The 19,463-nt window shown below is 43.2% G+C and overlaps 1 protein-coding gene across 1 annotated transcript in view; it reads left to right on the forward strand.

Moving 5' to 3' along the window:
• Positions 1-19,463, forward strand: part of ASB2 (ankyrin repeat and SOCS box containing 2) — a 30,164-nt gene that overhangs the window by 5,897 nt on the left and 4,804 nt on the right. The window contains exons 3-8 of the mRNA XM_056850766.1: positions 2,211-2,309; positions 5,121-5,287; positions 7,353-7,508; positions 9,584-9,829; positions 12,777-12,948; positions 18,759-19,320. Coding sequence (XP_056706744.1) covers positions 2,211-2,309; positions 5,121-5,287; positions 7,353-7,508; positions 9,584-9,829; positions 12,777-12,948; positions 18,759-19,320 — 1,402 coding nt within the window. The remainder of the gene's footprint in view (positions 1-2,210; positions 2,310-5,120; positions 5,288-7,352; positions 7,509-9,583; positions 9,830-12,776; positions 12,949-18,758; positions 19,321-19,463) is intronic.

Genomic DNA, 19,463 nt, shown 5'->3' on the forward strand with positions numbered 1-19,463 from the left:
GGTTTTCATTTTGTTTGGCTCTGGGTTTATTTAATGATGAAAAAGATGAAAACTACTCTCCAGTAACTCCCCCACCACCCAGTTAAACATTTGGTCCTGCCTCTGTGACGCAAATTAATATTTAGGTAGGTCTGAGACACTTTTTAGAATAGTTCTTCACACATGCATCTGAACATGTCTTGATTTCACTGAAGTTAGTTTTGCAAGAATTTTTTCACTGCCAAAAGATAAGTTCCACACAACTTTGGAAACCAGTTCTTGAAACATATTTTCAGCTTATTCAGGCCATAACAAGAAAGATGGCATTCTTATATCAAAAGCTGTTTAAATTTTCTTGCCCATTACTCTGAGGGAGTGTTAGGTTTATACAACCCTCCCCTATCCTGCCATCCCTGTTAAGTGGCAAACAGTATCCCATTACTCTGCATCATTGGCAACCGTGTTGTGGATGTCTGAAATCTCCTCGGGGGAAATCTCCACTGACCAGGGTAAACTTGATCACGTCAAAATTAGTTATTATGACTTAACCATTGCAAAAACGTGAGCGGCATGTGATCTAAGACATGGCGGCAAGTCACTGCATTTCCCTTTTTGTAGTTGTGGGGAGTCAACAGGGTTGCAAAACTCGTGGCAATGCTTCCAGTGCAATCTTAAACAGAGTCACACTCTTCTAAGGCCATTGCCTTCAATGGATTTAGAAGATGAAACTCTGTTTAGGATTGTACTATCAGTGGTCCTGGAGCAGAACTATATAGCACTGTTGATGCTGTCAAGGCCAAGGGGAAATCCATGCATTTTATAGGACTAAATCCTACAGAAACACCCAGAATATAGCTGTACTGCGCTTTTCTGCTTTTATAAAAGACTTCAAATACTGTAATAAATAAATGGGACCCAATGAAGAGTCACTAGAAAAGACAGTCATGCTAGGAAAAGTTGAGGGCAGCAGGAAAAGAGGAAGACCCAACGAGAGATGGATTGACTCAATAAAGGAAGCCACAGCCCTCAGTTTGCAAGACCTGAGCAAGGCTGTCAAAGATAGGACACTTTGGAGGACTTTCATTCATAGGGTCGCCATGAGTCGGAAGTGACTTGACGGCAGTTAACACACACACACACACTCACACAATGACAATCTTGCATCAGCTATGGTTGCCAGTTCTGGTTTCAGAAATTCCTGGAGATTTGGGGATGAAGCCTGGGGAGGGTGCGGTTTGGGTAAGGGAGGGTCCTCTGTGGGACATAATACCATACAGTCCACCCTCCAAAATAGAGATTTTCTCCAGGGGAACTAATCTCTGTAGTCTGGAGATCAGCTGTAATTCTGGGAGGTTTCTAGGCCCCACCTGGAGATTGGCAACCCTGTGCATCACTCTTTCATTTTCCCCCTGTTGTTGATATAAGAAAAGCTAGCTGACAGGTATCCTCCTGTCGGTGTATTTCCTTGGGGAATTTATGTGCTGCCTCTCCAGAGACCTTCTTGAGGTGGCTCAGAAAGGAGAAACAAATACAGTAAAGTAATAAACACAAAAAAAAACATAAAAATTATCAGTATTAAAATGAGCCATAAAAACAGAAACTATAAAATAGCACTCAGCCTGGAGAGGCAGGCCATAAAAACAGTTAATAGCATGCTGGGTGGGGGGCGGGGAGGCGGGAAGCATCAATAGTCTTTTTTCCCCAGTTGTATAAAAAAAGGAGAATCCCATCAAGTACAGCTTCTCCCATCATTGCAAAAATTGTGATGGAAATGGTATATCTGATGAAAGTCTAACTTCAATGCGAGCCTGAAAAGTTTTACCGGTTTAGAGCTGGTACCTTTACTGACCTCCTTATTCATACTTTTCCTCTGAAGACTCAGTTCCCTTAGCTGTTTCATAACAATACTCTCAAGCATTTCTTCTCCCGGAGGCGAAGGATGCCTTCAAACCCCTTTTCCTCTTTCTGGGTGGCGATGGTGGGACTACAATTGTCTTATTTGGTCATTTGAATCCCCTGACACTTCCTCAGAGGGCCAAAAATAATCCGGAGAGCAGCTGAGACCGGGGCCAGAGCGAGCCGTGGCCATCTGCTTTTGTCTTGAGCCCCAGAGGCTCTTGCTGTGTCTCTCCCTCAGGGTCTCCGGGACCTCCTCGAAAGGATCCTACGATGACTCGCTTCTCTTACTCGGAATATTTCTCTCTCTTTCATTCGTGTTGTCGTCACGTCAGGCACGCCGCGCAGTCCGGAGGCCAGACGTCCAGCTCAGGGTCACCTAGCGGGGTCTGGCGGAGATATGACGGCACCCTCTTCAAAAGACCCCAGCCAGAGTAAGTCCCCCTCCACATTACTCTCTTCACGTCTGTTGAAAATAAGTTTGGTTATCTGCTTGGCCTGACTTGGCAGCTGGTTGCCTTGATGTGCGGGGTGGGTGGAGGTACTGTGTACTTCACGAGGAATTCACATAACTGCCTGTGGGAAGCTGTACTACTTTCTCCCTCCCTTCTGCCGCTTTTAACTTCCCGTTCTCCTTACTTCCTTTTGCCCTAAGGACTCTTGAACCTTAAAGCACCCTCCCTAATCACATGAAAAATAGTGGTGTTCATTGAAGAGTTGAGATTGGGCTGAAGTTACTTTAGGGGGCGCAGGAAACCGGATGCATGTCTAATTATTTATTTAGAAGACCAGTCCCTGTTTCAGAACAGGATACAGACCCGACCCGATTAATGTTATTTTGAGGCATGGGCATTAGTTGTTGTAGTTGTTTTTAAATCTCACAAATTCCCAGAACTTGAACGCTGAGGGGTCATTAAAGTAGCTCTTTGGAGCCTGGCCTCTGTCTAGGGTTGCCAGGTCGATCTTTGCCACCGGCGGGAGGTTTTGGGGGCAGAGCTGGGGAGGGCGGGATTGGGGAGGGGACGGGTTTCAATGCCATAGAGTCCAATTGCCAAAGCAGCCATTGTGTCCAGGTGAACTGATCTCTATCGGCTAGAGATCAGCTGTAATAGCAGGAGATCTCCAGCTAGTACCTGGAGGTTGCAATCCAAAAAGAAGGCACCTCCGTGCTAGTACCGTAGGTTAGGAAAAATTGCACGGGAGTCTCCAAGTACAAAAGTATCAAAATGCTTACTGGTGTTTAAACATATAACATCTACAGAACACAGTGGGATACATAAACATAAATCTTAGAGAATATATACAATATATACACGTGTAAGTTTGATGCCGTCTCTATGCAATTCAAATTGGTGTTGAAATCTTCTGGGTATATATCTCTTAATTGATCTTCAACAAGTATATTCGGCTACACTTTGAAGTATCCTACGTGGAACTGAATACTGTGTGTGATATATAATTGATTATTTCATAACTGAAAATGGAACTTTAAATGGGGCTGAAGAAAAGAATTTGAAACGGCCGTCCCCATCTTTTCCCCAAGGAAAAAAAGGCATCTTTTGGGGAATACTGTACCATTCATGGACTTGTTGAAGATCAATTAAGAGATATATACCCAGAAGATTTCAACACCAATTTGAATTGCATAGAGACTGCATCAAACTTACATGTGTATATATTGTATATATTCTCTAAGATTTATGTTTATGTATCCCACTGTGTTCTGTAGATGTTATATGTTTAAACACCAATAAGCATTTTGATACTTTTGTACTTGGAGACTCCAGTACCTGGAGGTTGGCAACCCTACCTCTGTCCCATGATGGGTATGACTACTTCAGAGTAAATTGACAAGACTGTTGAATTTTTGTAAAGACTACATGCCTTTTGAGGCTGCTCAGTTTTTATTTATTTTATTTACTTTTTTATTATAATTATTTTCCATTTTAATTCAGTCTAGGTATCTTAAGGCCCAATTTCAACCCTTGCTTCTTATTAAGTAAACCAACTTCTTTGCAATAAAAAGTTTTTATGTGAAATTTCTGCCGTTTCCTGCTTTCCCTATAATTTGGCAAGAAATTCTGCTTGCACGTCTTAGGTATGAGTTTGGGAGGCAAATGTCAAAAGCTTCCACAAGTGACTGACGAGCTGTCAGGCAAAAGTAACCCAATAGGTTGAACCGCCATGCTGAACTCCGTTGCAGTCAGGGCACACTAAACAATAAATACACGGGTCTGCAACCTATGGTGTCTTTAGAACCAAATGTGGCTCAGTGTGGAAACAAATATGGCTCTTAAAAAAAGAAAGTCAAAAGTTGCTATAATGGAGCAGTGGATGGGATGCTAAAATAACCAGTATGTGAAAGGAATGGTATTTGGGTTGACAGCATAAGGTTGGCAACTGTTGGGAGATCCATGGCTGGGGGTGGGGCCTCACAGATGATGTTATTGCATTACTGACAATGTGCTGATATTACTTCCAGCACAATCAGAAGTGACATCAGCATGTTGCTAGCAGTGCTCTACTGTTTGCCCCAAACTCGATGGTTTAACCATAACGTTTTGACAGAATGATAGACCTTCTCCGGTGACATGTTGACATCACTTCTGGTTGCATTGGAAGTAACATCAGCATGTCTGGATTCTGGCTGTCAATCCCCCCCCCCCATTTCTCTCTCATTCTGTCACCCAGCTGAGTGGTGGCGTGAAGGGACCCGGAGGTCCCCTCCCCCAGAGTAAACTTGGCAACCCCAAATGGCAAAGCTGTTTGTGGGATTACAGGGCTTCTTTTAGATGCTTTTCAGAAAGGAAAATGATAGTGGTGAACAGTTGCCAGTTAACCAAGATGCGAACCATGTGCAGATTTGTGCTAGTGCCCTAAAACCAGTGCCATTGTTCCTGTATATCTTTATTACTTATTGTGAGAACTCGTGTGTGCCAGTTTCTGATAAAGTACTTGCAGCTACCATTGTTTGGGCTGCAGAAATTTAATCAGCCTGTCAATTATCAGTAATGTTCAGTGGTATGTTTTCAGTTATGCAAACAGTTTTTCTTATACCAGCTCGTTGTTGCTCTCTTGCTCTGAATGTTGACATTGGTTGGCTCTTTAACTGTCAAAGGTTGCTGACCCCTGATTTAATGTGACTGCCCCCTCTCCTGGTTATTTCTGGAGAAATGTTATGATATTATTGCAAGTATCAGAGGCAATTCTGCAAAAAGTAACCCATCTGCAACTTTGTTTTAAAGAGCGCCGGATCCTGTTGAATCGGCAATTAAGGGAGGAGATGAAAATGCCCTGCTTGCCATGATAAAGTCAGGAAAAAACCTTGCACAACCTAACAAAGATGGATGGTTACCGCTCCACGAAGCTGCTTATTATGGACAAGAAGGCTGCATGAAACTGCTCCAGAAATGCAAGTACCCAAAAAGGAACTGATTGTGCATAGGGTAAAAAACGCCATGTCCTCTCTGGATACAGATTAACGCATTAGGTCTTATTACACTGTGAAACATTTGTTTGTTTGTTTGTTTATTGATTGATTGATTTCATCTGTTTTTTGTAAATGAACATTTCAGCTATAGTGCCCGGAAACTACTTTTTCAAGGCTCAAGGACAGATTGAAATATTACTCACATGTAATGTTTTCAGTGCTTCTTACATTTTCTCTCTGGTAAACCACACATTGTAAACCAGAGAAAAGCTAGACCAAAAATCTCAGGATTAAAAAGTATGGTAGATACTTTATGAGGAGGTTTAGGGAACCTTATAGTTTTTTTCCCAAAAAAATTCCTGGGCTGCTTCCACAGTTGTATACAGCTCAGTCATACCTTTTCTGCAATTAGCTGCAAGCATAACTGAAACTCTGGCACTTAGTATAATCTCTGGCACTGAATATAATCCTGTGTTCCCCATATGCCCTGACCAGTAGTAGTAGTAGCCCAGAGTAGCCCAGGCCAGCCCAATCTCGTCAGACCTCAGAATCTAAACAGGGTTGGCCCTCATCTGTATTTGGATGGGAGACCACCAAGGGTTGCTATGCAGAGGCAGGCAATGGCAAACCACCTCTGAACCCCTCTTGCCTTGACGACCCTATGGGATCACCCTAAATCAGATGTGGCTTGATGGCAACAACGAAAAAGTTCCCCATAAAAACAAAATCCAGTCTGTCACCATGGATAAAATCTCGTGTGTTAAGTGCCGTCAGGTTGCTTCCAACTCATGGCGACCCTATGAATCAATGTCCTCCAATCATCCTATCATTAACAGCCTTGCTCAGGTCTTGCAAACTGAGGGTCGTTGCTTCCTTTATAGTCTGTCCATCTCATGTTGGGTCTTCCTTGGACAAGATCTTACTATATGTTTATTTGGAAGTAAGCCCTGTTTAGCAAAAGTTTTGCTTCTTCTAGCAATTTTCTTTTAACTTCTTTGTCTTAAAGCCTAATCAGTTAATTCCAGGGCATTAGGGCTGCCAGGATTCCTGCTATGGCAGGTGGCTTCCCACTGGCAGCCCTTGTTGTCTGCAGCCAAGGGGGGGAAAGGTGATGTCAGCTGTGTTGTTAGGTCACTTCCAGGGAAAACCTGGAAGCAACATAGGGTGATAACGCATGGCTTGCAATTCTCCTGTGAATGTAGCGAATTTCAGTTGTCCAAATGCATGGATGTCTCCCTCCTGCTGGACCGACCCACTTCTGTCATGAAACTTTACTTGGTTTTCCCATCCCAGTTTTATCCCGACTTAAAATAAAGAAGCGCTGAAATTGCGAGTGCTTGCTGGTGTGTTTCAGCGCATGGGTCGACTCCGCATCCTTCCTTCCTTCCTTCCTTCCTTCCTTCCTTCCTTCCTTCCTTCCTTCCTTCCTTCCTTCCTTCCTTCCTTCCTTCCTTCCTTTGTCCCTTCTTCGCTGCCCCCTTGGCAGGCTCTCCACCCTCCTTCGAGAACCTTTCCAAGCTGGGGGAAGGCAGGGTGGAGGAGTGCACGAGGCCTTCACACACACCCCTCGAGCCCCCCAGGACATGCAGCCAATGCAGAGGGAGCCCCGCTGGACATGGGCACCATGCGTTCAATTTTTTGAATGCAGGATCGAAGAGCGTGAGACATAACAGGGATTGACCCAGGGTTGCCAGAAACCAATGACATCCCAGCCATGCGTTACCATCCATAGAATGAAACTGACATTGCGCCTCACCAGGCTCCTGCCCCCAACCTTCCTGCCAGTTGCTGGGCTTGGCCTGGCAAACCTACTGGGAATAAGCCTCACTGAATCAGCCTGAATAGGATTAAGCCTCACTGAAGCAGCCTGAGTAGGATTCTGAGTAAACCTTTATCTCTTAGGTGCTCTTGTATAGTAGAAACTCAGGTGGCACCTTATTGTGTAAGGATTTGAATTTGTAACACCATTTATCACAGATAACTGGCAAATAATCTGCCACTGGAGCTGTCTGTGTGCCTTGCTAATGTGTCCCAATCCTTTCTCTAGCATACCCTGGGACGATCGACCAGCGTACACTTCAGGAAGAAACACCTCTTTACTTAGCAACAAACAAAGGGCACCTGGAGTGTGTGATTTCTTTGCTGCAGGCTGGAGCAGAACCTGATATTGCAAACAAGGTTAGAGAGACCCCACTCTATAAAGGTAAGTCTTTTTTATTTTATTTTATTTTATTTCTACCCTGCCCTTTTGTGGCCAAGGCCAGGCTTAGGGCAGCTGACAGCAATATAATTGCATTTGTTAAAACATCATCCTAAAACCCATATGTATATAATTTGGTTGGCATCAACAATAATTAGACTTTAAAATTTAATAGTTAAAAATGGCGTCCTAGTAGTAGTCCCTCGTTTTGATTTAAGCAAGTTACGTAAGGGAATCTCTCTCAATCAGGGAGTGAGACTTGTCCCAAAAAGGATAACAGGGAGACCTAAGAGACAACAAGGAAGCATGAGGTCTAATCTGGGTCCATCAAAAGAACTAGAGAGGAACCATAAAGGAGAAGGAATGGTGGAAAACAGGGAAGAAGAGGAAGAGAAGGAGAGGAAAGGAGGGAGGGAGGGAAGAAAGAGAGGAAGGAAAAGAGGGAAGGAGAGAAAGGGAGACCAGCTGATGTAAACAGTCGCTGCTTTTGGAGACCATAGGTTGTGAGACAACCTCAGACAACCATTGACTTCATTGGATTTAGAATGGTGCAACTTGGCTTCAGGTTGCGTTCATCTGTCCAAACAGGGAACAAGCCTCAGAAATCCTTAGGTTCATATATTCCTTCTTCATTTGTTCCCTCCTGTGCAACTTGTAGATTGAAGACTTCCTGTTTCTCTCTTTTTAAAAAAAAAAAAAAACACTATAATTTGTGCAGCATCCAAAGTGGATGCAAGAAGAAAAATTGTGTCTGTTTCTTGCTTACAAATCACGATTCAACAGTACTTGTTCAAAATTTTCTTTGTAAGCAAGAAACAAACAAAAATTTGTCATTTCCTCATCAAATGCATTAAAAATCAGTTGTCGTTTCCTAACAATCTTCATAGGCAGCCCCAAAAAAACATGTTACAGTAACCTACCCTGTATATGACCAAAGCATGGGTAACTGGGGTCAGGTCACATTATCCCAGAAACGGCAGCAGCTGGCAAACCAGTCAAAGTTTGTTTATACAATATTATGCTGTACTATGCTATAGCATTATATTATGTAATATATGAAGTCACTCCATATGTTTGTGCATTTGTTTTGCATGAGCTTTTTTACACAACAAACTCTCAATGAGATCCATGGATTTTGTGTTAGCTGCCTCATCTTGAGGCCACACTAGATGAGAATGCACCCCTGACTTCACCCCAGGGATACAACTTTATTTTACAGAGTAAGATCCAATTAAGGAACTTCAACAGTGCCGTGGGAGCCTAATACTGATCAGGACCAACATGGTGCAGGGGAGGAGTGGTCCCTGCATCCCCCCTCCCATTTTTTGACCCCCAAATGGCACCAGGGGTACATTATTTGCCAACACCATTTTAGGTTGGAAAAACAGCGCTATGGAAGGCAGGAGACTCTTTTCCCAACCAGGTCCCAAACAGAATAGGAGCTCCGCAGCACTGTGAAAAGGAGTTCCCTGGCAGGAACTCACTCTGCCAAATGGAGGTGTGTCCCTGGGGCAATTTTGATCCCCCATATCATCTAGTTTGGACCTTTCTCTTACAGAGTAAGAATGACATGCATGGTTCTCCTCATTTCATCGTCACAACCACCTTTTGAGGTAGGCTAGGCTAAGAAAACATGACTGACCCAAGTTTGCCCAGAAAGCTTCATAGCAAAGTGGGGTTTTGAACCCAGGTTGCCCCAATCCTAGTCCAGCATTCTAGCCCCTATACTGCACGGACTATTAACTCTTTGAAAGTAATACTCTAAGGTAAGGCCTGTCTGATCACATGGTCCATATATAGGGTTGCCAGGTCCCTCTTCATCATCGGCGGGGTTTGAGGAGGGGAGGGACTTCAATGCCATAGAGTCCAATTGCCAAAGCAGCCATTTTCTCCAGGTGAACTGATCTCTATCAGCTGGAGATCAGTTGTAATAGCAGGAGATCGCCAGCTAGTACCTGGAGACTGGCAACCCTATCCATACTATACCCAATGGGCAACTTCTCAGTGAAATCATCCCACCTAAAATGTTTTCAAGATGCATCCTAACCTCCACCTCCACTCCCTTTTTGTCATTAAAGCCTGCGAACGCAAAAATGTTGAAGCTGTACGGATATTGCTGCAGTACAATGCCGATGCAAACCACCGATGCAATCGGGGATGGACTGCTCTTCATGAAGCCGTTGGCCAGAACGATTTAGAAGTAATAGACCTTTTGGTGAAAGGAGGTGCCAAGGTTGAATCTGCAAATTGCTATGGGATCACCTCTTTATTTGTGGCAGCTGAGAGCGGCCACTTGGAATCCTTGAGATACCTGGCCAAGTGTGGTAGGTAGAACAGCTTAAAGGGGCATTTCATGCACATGGCTTAAATGTGCAAGAAAGGGAACCGTTTATTCAGAGTAAATTGAGTTTTCCAGTCATCTTTTCTGTTTGCCGATTACTGATTATATTTGTGGTTCTTTCCAGAGGAAGACTGTTCAAATACTCGTCTTGGTAAGATGCACATGTAAAGTAACAATATGAATAATTTCCCCCACATTCTAACAGGCTATTTGTACCCCCTAAAAGACAGGGAGCCTTTACAGGTTTTTGTAGGGAGTGTGCAAATTCTTAGGAAGGTCTTGGGTCCGTTTAAGAATAAAGTGAAGAAAACATTGCATTTCAGTGTATTTGACATGATTATTATTCCACCCTTCTTCCAAAGGGCTCAGAAAAATCAAACTTGTGCTTTATTCCATGAATATCCATGAAGAGAAAAATGACAGGAGCAATCTTTGGTATGATCTGTATCCAAGGGAAATAAAGGGACTGTACCAGCAACAGGAGATAAAAATAAGGCCAAGATCAATGGTGCAAAATAGGTTAAAAGATTTTTTATTAGAATAGAAATTTCCTATGCATTTTGCCCAAGGGGCTTCTTCAGGGGAACCTGTAGTTACTGCAGTAGTTCTTTTAATGCTAATTTGAAGGACTACTGCAATAACTAGATTCCCCTGAAGAAGCCCCTTGGGCGAAATGCATAGGGAATTTCTATTCTGAGTAATAAAGAAATATTTTAACCTATTTTGCACCATTGGCCTTGGCCTTATTTTTATCTCATGATCTATAGCCATGGCACATAGAAAATGAGAGGTACTGCTTAGAAGTGACAGTATTTGCCCTGCAAGCTTTTGCCCCTGGGGCCAAACTAAATGAGAGCTTTTTCAATGAGTTGGATCTGTGATCCCTGAGCCAACTCTCAAAATGCCACAGTCAGATGGCAGCTGCTGACAACTAAGGTCCCAAGCACCTAGAGTTGCCAACACTGAGTTGGGAAATTCCTGGATATTTGTGGGTGGAGCCTTGGGAGGGTGGGGTTTGGGGAGGGACCTTAATGGGGCATAACTCTTCACCCTCCAAAACAGCCATTTTCTCCAGGGGAAGTGATCTCTGTAATCTGGAGATCAGTTGTAATTCCATCAGATCTCCAGCTCCCCCCTAAAGGTTGGCAACCCTATTTTTAAAACATTTAGATTCTCCTTTTCTCCCATTGTGCAAGATATAATTAGGGTGGGGGAATATGCACTTGACTGTATAATATTACAAGTTTTGTTTTAGAAAATGTTGAGGCCTAACCACTTCCATCCAATTATTTAACTGTATAATGCTATATACATTGCATTTTGCAGTTTGGTTTAATTATCGTCAAGCTCTATATCTAAAACACTAAAGGTAAATTAAAAGTGTAACTGAAATTGCGTTTTAATTTCCAAAGTCCAATTATGCACAACAACAAAAAACACAAGAGAAAAATCCAATAAAACTTTCCAACCATTCCAAGCTTTAAAAGCTCCTTTGAGAACCTCTATAATTTTATTGCATATATACAATGCACCAGGTTTTGTCATAAAATAAAGATTCCATTTCTTTCTCATTAAGAAGAACCTCGGTGTTATTCCTTTGTAATTGCGTCCCCAGTTATAGCTTTGTTAAAATTGCCAACCACAATAAAGAGATTTCAGATGTGCAAAGGGAGCGTATTCTCTTTGGCACAGAAGAGGGCATCCCAATCCTTTGAATATTTGCTAGAAAGTAGCTCTGTTCAATGGGAGTTGTTCCCAAATTAGCACAGTCTTTGTAACCAAGATAATTTAACTGGTTTGTTAGAATTGCATAGAGCAAGATTTAATGAATTATGACTTTCGTTTAGGTGCTGTTCTGGTGTTCTCCTAGCTGGCAAGGAGAGACACTTATCGGTATATAGCTTCTGCACATTTGGGAGAATGTTTAAATGGCCCTCCCAGCTAGTGTGGTGAGAGCCAGCGTGGTGTAGTGGTTAAGAGCGGTGGTTTGGAGCAGTGGACTGTAATCTGGAGAACTGGGTTTGATTCCCCACTCCTCCACGAGTGGCGGATGCTAGTCTGGTGAACCGGGTTGGTTTCCTCACTCCTCCACAAGAAGGCTGCTGGGTTACCTTGGGCTACTCACAGCTCACTTAGAGCTCTCTCAGCCCCACCTACTTCACGGGGTGTCTGTTGTGGGAGTGGAAGGGAAGGTGATTGTAAGCCGGTTTGATTCTCCCTTAAGTGGTAGAGAAAGTCGGCATATGAAAACTAACTCTTCTTCTTCTTCAACTAGTGTTACCAGGCCCCTCTTTGCCACCGGCTGGAGGTTTCTGGGGCAGAGCCTGAGGAGAGTGGGGTTTGGGGAGGGGAGGGACTTCAGTGCCATAGAGTCCAATTGCCAAAGTGGCCATTTTCTCCAGCTGAACTGATCTCTGTCAGCTGGAGATCAATTGTAATAGCAGGAGATCTCCAGCTAGTACCTTCAGGTTGGCAACCCTACTCCCATCTACCTGGGCAGGGCCAATCCTTCATTGTGAATCAGCACCCATTAGCATTAGTTCTCTGATACAACCAACTTCCACTCATGTGGGGAGGACATTTAAATGTTATCTTTAAATGGCACCTAAAAGGGAATACTTCCAGACCTATTTTATAATCTGATCCAGTGATTTGCTGAAGCAGAAATATTCTTTTGAGCATGTGAAGCCCTACCCACAAGGACTGCTTTGTTCACCTAAGTAGCGGGGGTATGGGGGGACCTCTCCTTTTAAGATAAGTTCTCATTCACCTCCATTAGACCGCCAGTGTATGCAAGAATTCTGTGTAAGCTGTTGGAGCCCATGTGGCGTTATAGTGTATACTAATTTATGAACAGCGTATATCAGTTTCCCCTTTGTTACTGATAGATCTGGAAGGCTGACTCTTGCACATCTTTTCTTTTCCCCCAGGTGCTGAAATCAATACCCAAGCCAGTGACAAGGCTTCTGCTCTCTATGAAGCTTCTAAAAATGGGCATGAGAATATTGTAGAGTTTCTCTTGTCCCAAGGGGCAGATGCTAACAAAACAAACAAGGATGGACTGTTACCAATTCATATAGCCTCCAAAAAAGGCTATTTAGAGTAAGTTGTTTATTCTTCAGTCCTATAGGTGGATTTGGGGTGTATGTGAGAATTATTTTTGTGTGAGTTTATTAACAATCAACTTATTTTTAAAAATTGGTTTCTTTTTGCCTCTGAATCTCAAGCAGCGGAATACACATATTGAAGTCCTGCAGTGTTTCCACTGCAGGATATCTGAAAGATTGCATCATATTTTGTGTGGCCTGCATTTGTGCTGCGAGTATGTGACCTGCTTAGATCAAATTTCCTTGACTACCATCTTCTCCTTCCTGTATTTCTGTATTTTCGTACCTAAAATGTGTTTTCTCTGTGTCTGGAACGACGATGAGCCAGCGTGGTATAGTGGTTAAAAGCGGTTGGATTCTAATCTGGAGAACCAGATTTGATTCCCCACTCCTCCACATGAGTGGCAGACTTTAATCTGGTGAACTGGGTTGGTTTCCCCACTCCTCCACATGAAGCCTGCTGGGTGACCTTAAGCTAGTCAAAGTTCTCTCCGAATTCTCTCAGCCCCACCAACCTCACAAGGTATCTGTTGTGGGGAGAGGAAGGGAAGGTGATTGTAAGCCGGTTTGAGTCTCCTTTAAAAAGGTAGAGAAAATCAGCGTATAAAAACCAACTCTTCTTCTTTATTGCTATTTATATAAGCAAAAGAAAAACGACTATGCCCCCAAGAAGCCTGCAATCTAAAGTCTGACTGTGGAAAGAATAAAGGAAAGGTGAGAAGAAGGTAGGGTAATAAGAGATGGGTATAAGCAAATTGAGTTGCCCATGCTTAGACTTCATGGTATTAACTGGGAACTGAAATAAGGACTTCATGGAGAAGGCTGGGTTACAGTTTTATAACCATGCTACTGAGATGAGGATTGTTCATCTAGAACAGCCCACAATGTATGGGTTGCTTGAGTATCAGGAGCAATTAAGAACATAACAACATAAGAAGAGCCCTGCTGGATCAGACCAGTGGTCCATCTAGTCCAGCATTCTGTTTCACACAGTGGCCAACCAGTTCCTCTGGAGGTCCAACAACAGGGCATAGAGGCCAAGGCCCTTCCACGATGTTGCCTCCTGGCACTGGTGTTCAGAGGTTGACGGTCTCTGAACGTGGAGATTCCCTTTAATCACCATAGCTCGTAGCCATTGATAGACCTATCCTCCATGAATCTGTCTAATCCCCTTTTAAAGCTGTCCATGCATGTGGCCATCAATACATACTCTGGCAGCAAATTCCACATTTTAATCACTCTCTGTGTAAAGAGGTATTTCTGTTTGTCCTGGATGCCCTCGAGTTCTAGCATTTTGGGACAGGAAGAAAAAGTTCTCTTTCCACCCCATGTATAATGTTATAAACCTCTATCATGTCCCCTCTTAGTCATCTCTTTTCTGAACTGAGAAATCCCATACTCTTCAGCTTTTCCTCATAGGGAAGGTGCTCCAACCCCCTAATCATCTTGGTCACCCTCTCCTGTGCTTTTTTCCAGCTGTGCAATATCATTTCTTGAGATATAGTGGCCAGAACATCACACAGAATTCCAAATGAGGCATTATAATATTGGCTGTTTTATTTTCAATCCCTTTTCTAATAATCCCTTCCCCAATGTAGAGTTTGCCTTTTTCACTGATGCAGCACAGTGGGTTGACACTTTCATTGAGTTGTCTTCTACAACCCCAAGATCTTTCCCCCTCTCAGTCTCAGCAAGTACAGACCTCCTTAGCATATATTTGAAGTTGGGATTTTTCCCCAGTGTGCATCACCTTACATTCAACTTAATTTGCCATATTTTCACCCTCTCACCCAATTTTTGGAGATCCTTCTGGAGGTCTCCGCAATTAGCCTTGGTTTTCACTGTCCTGAATGATTTTGTGTCATCTGCAAGCTTGGCCACTACACTACACACCACAGATCATTTATGAACACATTAGATCATACTGGCCCCAATACCAATCTTTGTGGGACCCCACTGCTTACTTACCTCCACTGTGAGAACTGTCCATTTATTTGTACAGACTGATAGAAATTTTGTAAGTAAAAAAAGGTGTTAGCAGAGCTGTACTTGGTTTTTTTTAAAAAAGCCCAGATTTTTACTGTTCACAGCTTGCTTAGAAAGGACTTTCATCAATATATGAAATCAGAATTAGTTCAGATTCTGGTTTCATGGATTGCTGGGAATCAATTTTAACCATTCTGTGCAAAACTGAAAAATCTGGGTTGTTGGGTTTTTTAAAAACATGATTGTTAAGAAATGTTGGACCTAACTCTTCTTTGAACTCGGTCCAATACTACTTAATATCTCATTATCAAGATTTTAATAAGTTGTGAGGTTGAAAGCATTAACCCCCCCTTCTCCCCTTCTTTAGCAAGCTAGAACAGAACATTTATCCAAACTACAAACTTTGCCCCCATGTGGCTGTTCACTTTTTAATCCCCTTGGTATTCTGCATAACAATATTCTTCATGATGACCTCTCTCAGTAAGCTTGTGGATTTAATACGTAATTCTGCAGGAATTCCACACTCAGACTTTCTGCCAGGACACGAAGGCTCCACAACATCAATAAAAGCCAAGAAGATGGTTTCTTTCTTTCTTTCTTTCTTTCTTTCTTTCTTTCTTTCTTTCTTTCTTTCTTTCTTTCTTTCTTTCTTTCTTTCTTTCTTTCTTTCTTTCTTTCTTTCTTTCTTTCTTTCTTTCTTTCTTTCTTTCTCTCTCTCTCTCTCTCTCTTCCTTCCTTCCTTCCTTCCTTCCTTCCTTCCTTCCTTCCTTCCTTCCGTTACTTGGGGTCTGTTTGTTTTATAAGGTGCTCTCTTCCTTTTTGGGAAGGTTTATGTTGACACTGTGTCTTGTCAACTCCATGAGCCTTGTGAAATATTATTTAACTCCCACAATCCTGAATATCTGTAGCTGTGGCTGGATTTAGTTTCCTGTTGTGCATTCATTTGTGGATGCCTTCAAATGCCTTCATATGAACTTCATGCAGCAGCAGCTCCTTTTATGTTTTTAGCAATGTTGATATGAGGGCTAGCAGTAGGGTTGCCATCCTCCAGGTACTAACCAAAGAAAAACTCACTATCACTGTTAATCTGTAGTGGCAAAAAGGAAACAGTGAAGGCAGCTATATCCAAAACATATATTTATTTTTTATTTACAAATATCAGGGATAGCGTTTCATCTGTTACCTTTCACTTGTCTACAAGCTTTTGGAGCAGCAAGCTTTGTTCCCACAGACGTTGGCTTATGAAACTATTGGCATTGGACTTTCTTACATTGAACTCTCTTAATCTCGTTGGAGATAGCCACTGTGCCTTATTTATTGTTGCTGTCACATTGTGAATAGCCTTTGTACTTGTATGTATATATTTTGTATTCCTTTGGTAAGGTGTTTATTGTGTTAGCACTTGTTGTGTTTTGATGTTTTGCACTCTTTCATGAATATATGTTTTTGGATATAGCTGCCTGCACTGTTTCCTTTTTGCCATCCTCCAGGTACTAGCTGGAGATCTCCCGCTATTACAACTACTCTCCAGACAACCGAGACCAGTTCACCTGGGGAAAATGGCCACTTTGGCAATTGGACTCTATGGCATTGAAGTCCCTCCCCTCCCAAACCCCATGAAAGGGGGACCTAGCAACCCTAGCTGGCAGACTGGGAGCCAGGATATGACCGAGATAGCAGTACGATGAAGAGAGAGCTCTAGCGTGGTGTAGCAGTTAACAGCAGTGGACTCTAATCCGGAGAACCGGATTCAATTCCCCACTCCTCCACATGCAGCCTGCTGGGTCACCTTGGGCCATTCACAGTTCTTACAGAACTCTCTCAGCCTCACCTACCTCACAAGGTGCCTGTTTTTTTTGGGGGGGAGGTGTTTGTAAGCCACTTTGTGACTTCCTGTGGTAGAGAAAAGTCGGCATATAAAAACCAACTCTTCTTCTTTTTCTTCTTGTGCATTTTTGAACTGCAGAAGTTCCCTCTCTAATTGGAAGCAAAGCTTGCAATGTCTCTTTAACTCTGCTACAGGCAGACTTTTGGAGAAGAAAAATAAGCCCAACCCTTTATTTTGAATAAACCCCAGTAGATCAGGGGATGACTAATGGTGGAGTTTGGTATACTGTCCTCTCAGCAGTGAGGATGACATCTCAGCTGTTATGGATAGCACAAAGTATTTGTTTGTGGTAGACAGCCGCCAGCTCAATAGTACCCAGGTCTCCTGCCTTCCAGGGAATGTCTTTACTGGATGAGGTCAGAATCTCCGCTTTGAGAAAGGATCTGCGTGTGAATTTCCTCTCAAGGCTTTGATTATTTCCTTGTGATGAGGACGAAACATATCAAGATAATGCCAGGCAAAATGGTAGCTTAGACCGTTCTCCTATTGGAATAGTTCCCAGCTGAGCTACTATATGGTATAGGCCTGTCTTGAGCCAAATTCTTCCAAAAATATGCCCTCTTAAGTGCTTTTCGGTACATTAGATGTGCTCGGCCAGCACATCCAGTCTGTGCAGTCCACAAACCAGTTATTAGGCTATGCTGGTTTCCTGCCTGTCTGCATCATAGGGGGTCATGATGCAGTTCCACCATGTATGATATTCATACAATCCAAGTAGCAGTGCCAGGGAAGGGTTTAGGACAGGGGTCCCCAACATGATGCCTGTGAGTGACATGGTGCCTGCTGACACCTTACCTGGCGCCCACCAAGTGTTTTCAGGAAGTAGGTCGGTCTATTTCTGTGCTATTAAAATAATGTTGCCTTGATGGCAGCTACTACTATGGTTTTGGTTTTATTCTGTTTAATTCCTCTTTCCCAGTGTATTTTTTTCAAATTACCCTCTTTCCCCCTGCATTAAAGGGACTAGGCAAGTAGGTGATGTGAAAGACCTCTGCCTGAGACCCTGGCGAGCCGCTGCTGGTCTGAGTAGACAATACTGACTTTTTGGTTTCATCTTCCACCTTGTGTCAGAACTCCAAAGGTGCCTACAGGTTAAAAAAGGTTGGGAATTCCAGATTTAGGAAGCGTGCCTGTCACTTTCAAGGAATGAAGCTCAATCACAGAAAGACAGAACAGGAAGAGCAAGGAACAGGGAGATGGAAGCTCTGATGGATGAATGTCTAGCTTTCTTCAATAAAGTTATGTTGCTTGAAGCAACTAGAGGTTTGAGCAGTGCTTCATGAGTTAGCCATAGTTTATATTCCTCAGCATAATTTTTTTGGTTTTGCACAGCAGAGATTTCTCCTAAATTTCTCTCTAGTACAACGATGAAATGAACAACTACGCTGTAAGAAAGAGATGCTACCATCTTTATGATTTGGTGGTGGAAAGTGCTGTCAAGTTGTAGCTGACTTGTAATGACCGCGTAGGGTTTTCAAGGCAAGAGGCAAACAGAAGTGGTTTGCCATTGCTTGCCTCCGCAAAGCCACCCTGGACTTCCTTGGTGGTCTCCCATCAAAGTACTTACCAGGGCCTACCCTGCTTAGCTTCCAAGATCAGGCTAACCTGAGTTGTCCAGGTCAGGGCTGTTATTAATTACTATGTATTAAATTATTTGCTGTTGACTGAATCTATAGAAATTATGAATTCTATGGGATTGTGTGGTATCAGTGGAAAGTAGACTTAGAGTTCTTAGAGTAAGATAAAGATGCCAGTCCAAAGGCTTTTCATGAGCGGAATATATTCTTGAATCAGCATTGATGCTAGGGGGGCTTAGGGCCAACTCATACATTATGAAGTCCTCCCATCTCTTAGATGCTGTGAAGACAATAGTAATTCTGCTAAGGAAAGAAACTAAAAGCCATGCCTGTGCTTTGGTTCCTTTCTGCTAGGATTGTCAAAATGCTGCTCCCAGTAACCAGCCGCACTCGAATCAAGCGCAGCGGCATCAGCCCTTTGCATTTGGCGGCTGAACACAACCGCGATGACGTCTTGGAAGAGCTGATGGACGCCGGCTTTGATGTGAATGCCTTCCTTTCTGAGGAGCGCGCCCGCCTCTATGAGGACCGGCGCACCACCGTTCTCTACTTTGCCATTGCTAACAACAACATCTATGCTGCTGAGCTGCTGCTTGAGGCTGGGGCGAATCCCAATGTTGACCTCATCAACCCACTGCTCATCTCCATCCGCCATGGCAATGTGAAGATAATGAAGCTGCTTCTGGATTATGGCGCCAATATTAATGCTTACATTGCTTCCCACCCGACCACTTTCCCTGCCACCATCATGTTCTCCATGAAGTACCTTGTTCTGCTGAAATTCCTGATGGATATGGGCTGTGATGCCAACTCCTGTTTTCAGTGTAACTATGGGTGTGGCCCCCATCCTGCTGCAGAAGTTAGGAGGGACAGGTATAACGATCCCCTGGTGAAGAAACAGTCAAATCCAGTACAGGTGTGTATGTTTCTAAAATACAAATGCAATACAAAATGAGGGAGGGGCTGTGGCTGAGTGGTAGAGCATCTGCTTGGTTTGCAGAAGGTCCCAGGTTCAATCCCCGGCATCTCCAGTTAAAGGGACTAGGCAACTAGGTGATG

The sequence above is a fragment of the Euleptes europaea genome, chromosome 6 (genome assembly GCF_029931775.1).
Source record: "Euleptes europaea isolate rEulEur1 chromosome 6, rEulEur1.hap1, whole genome shotgun sequence".
NCBI lineage: Eukaryota > Metazoa > Chordata > Lepidosauria > Squamata > Sphaerodactylidae > Euleptes > Euleptes europaea.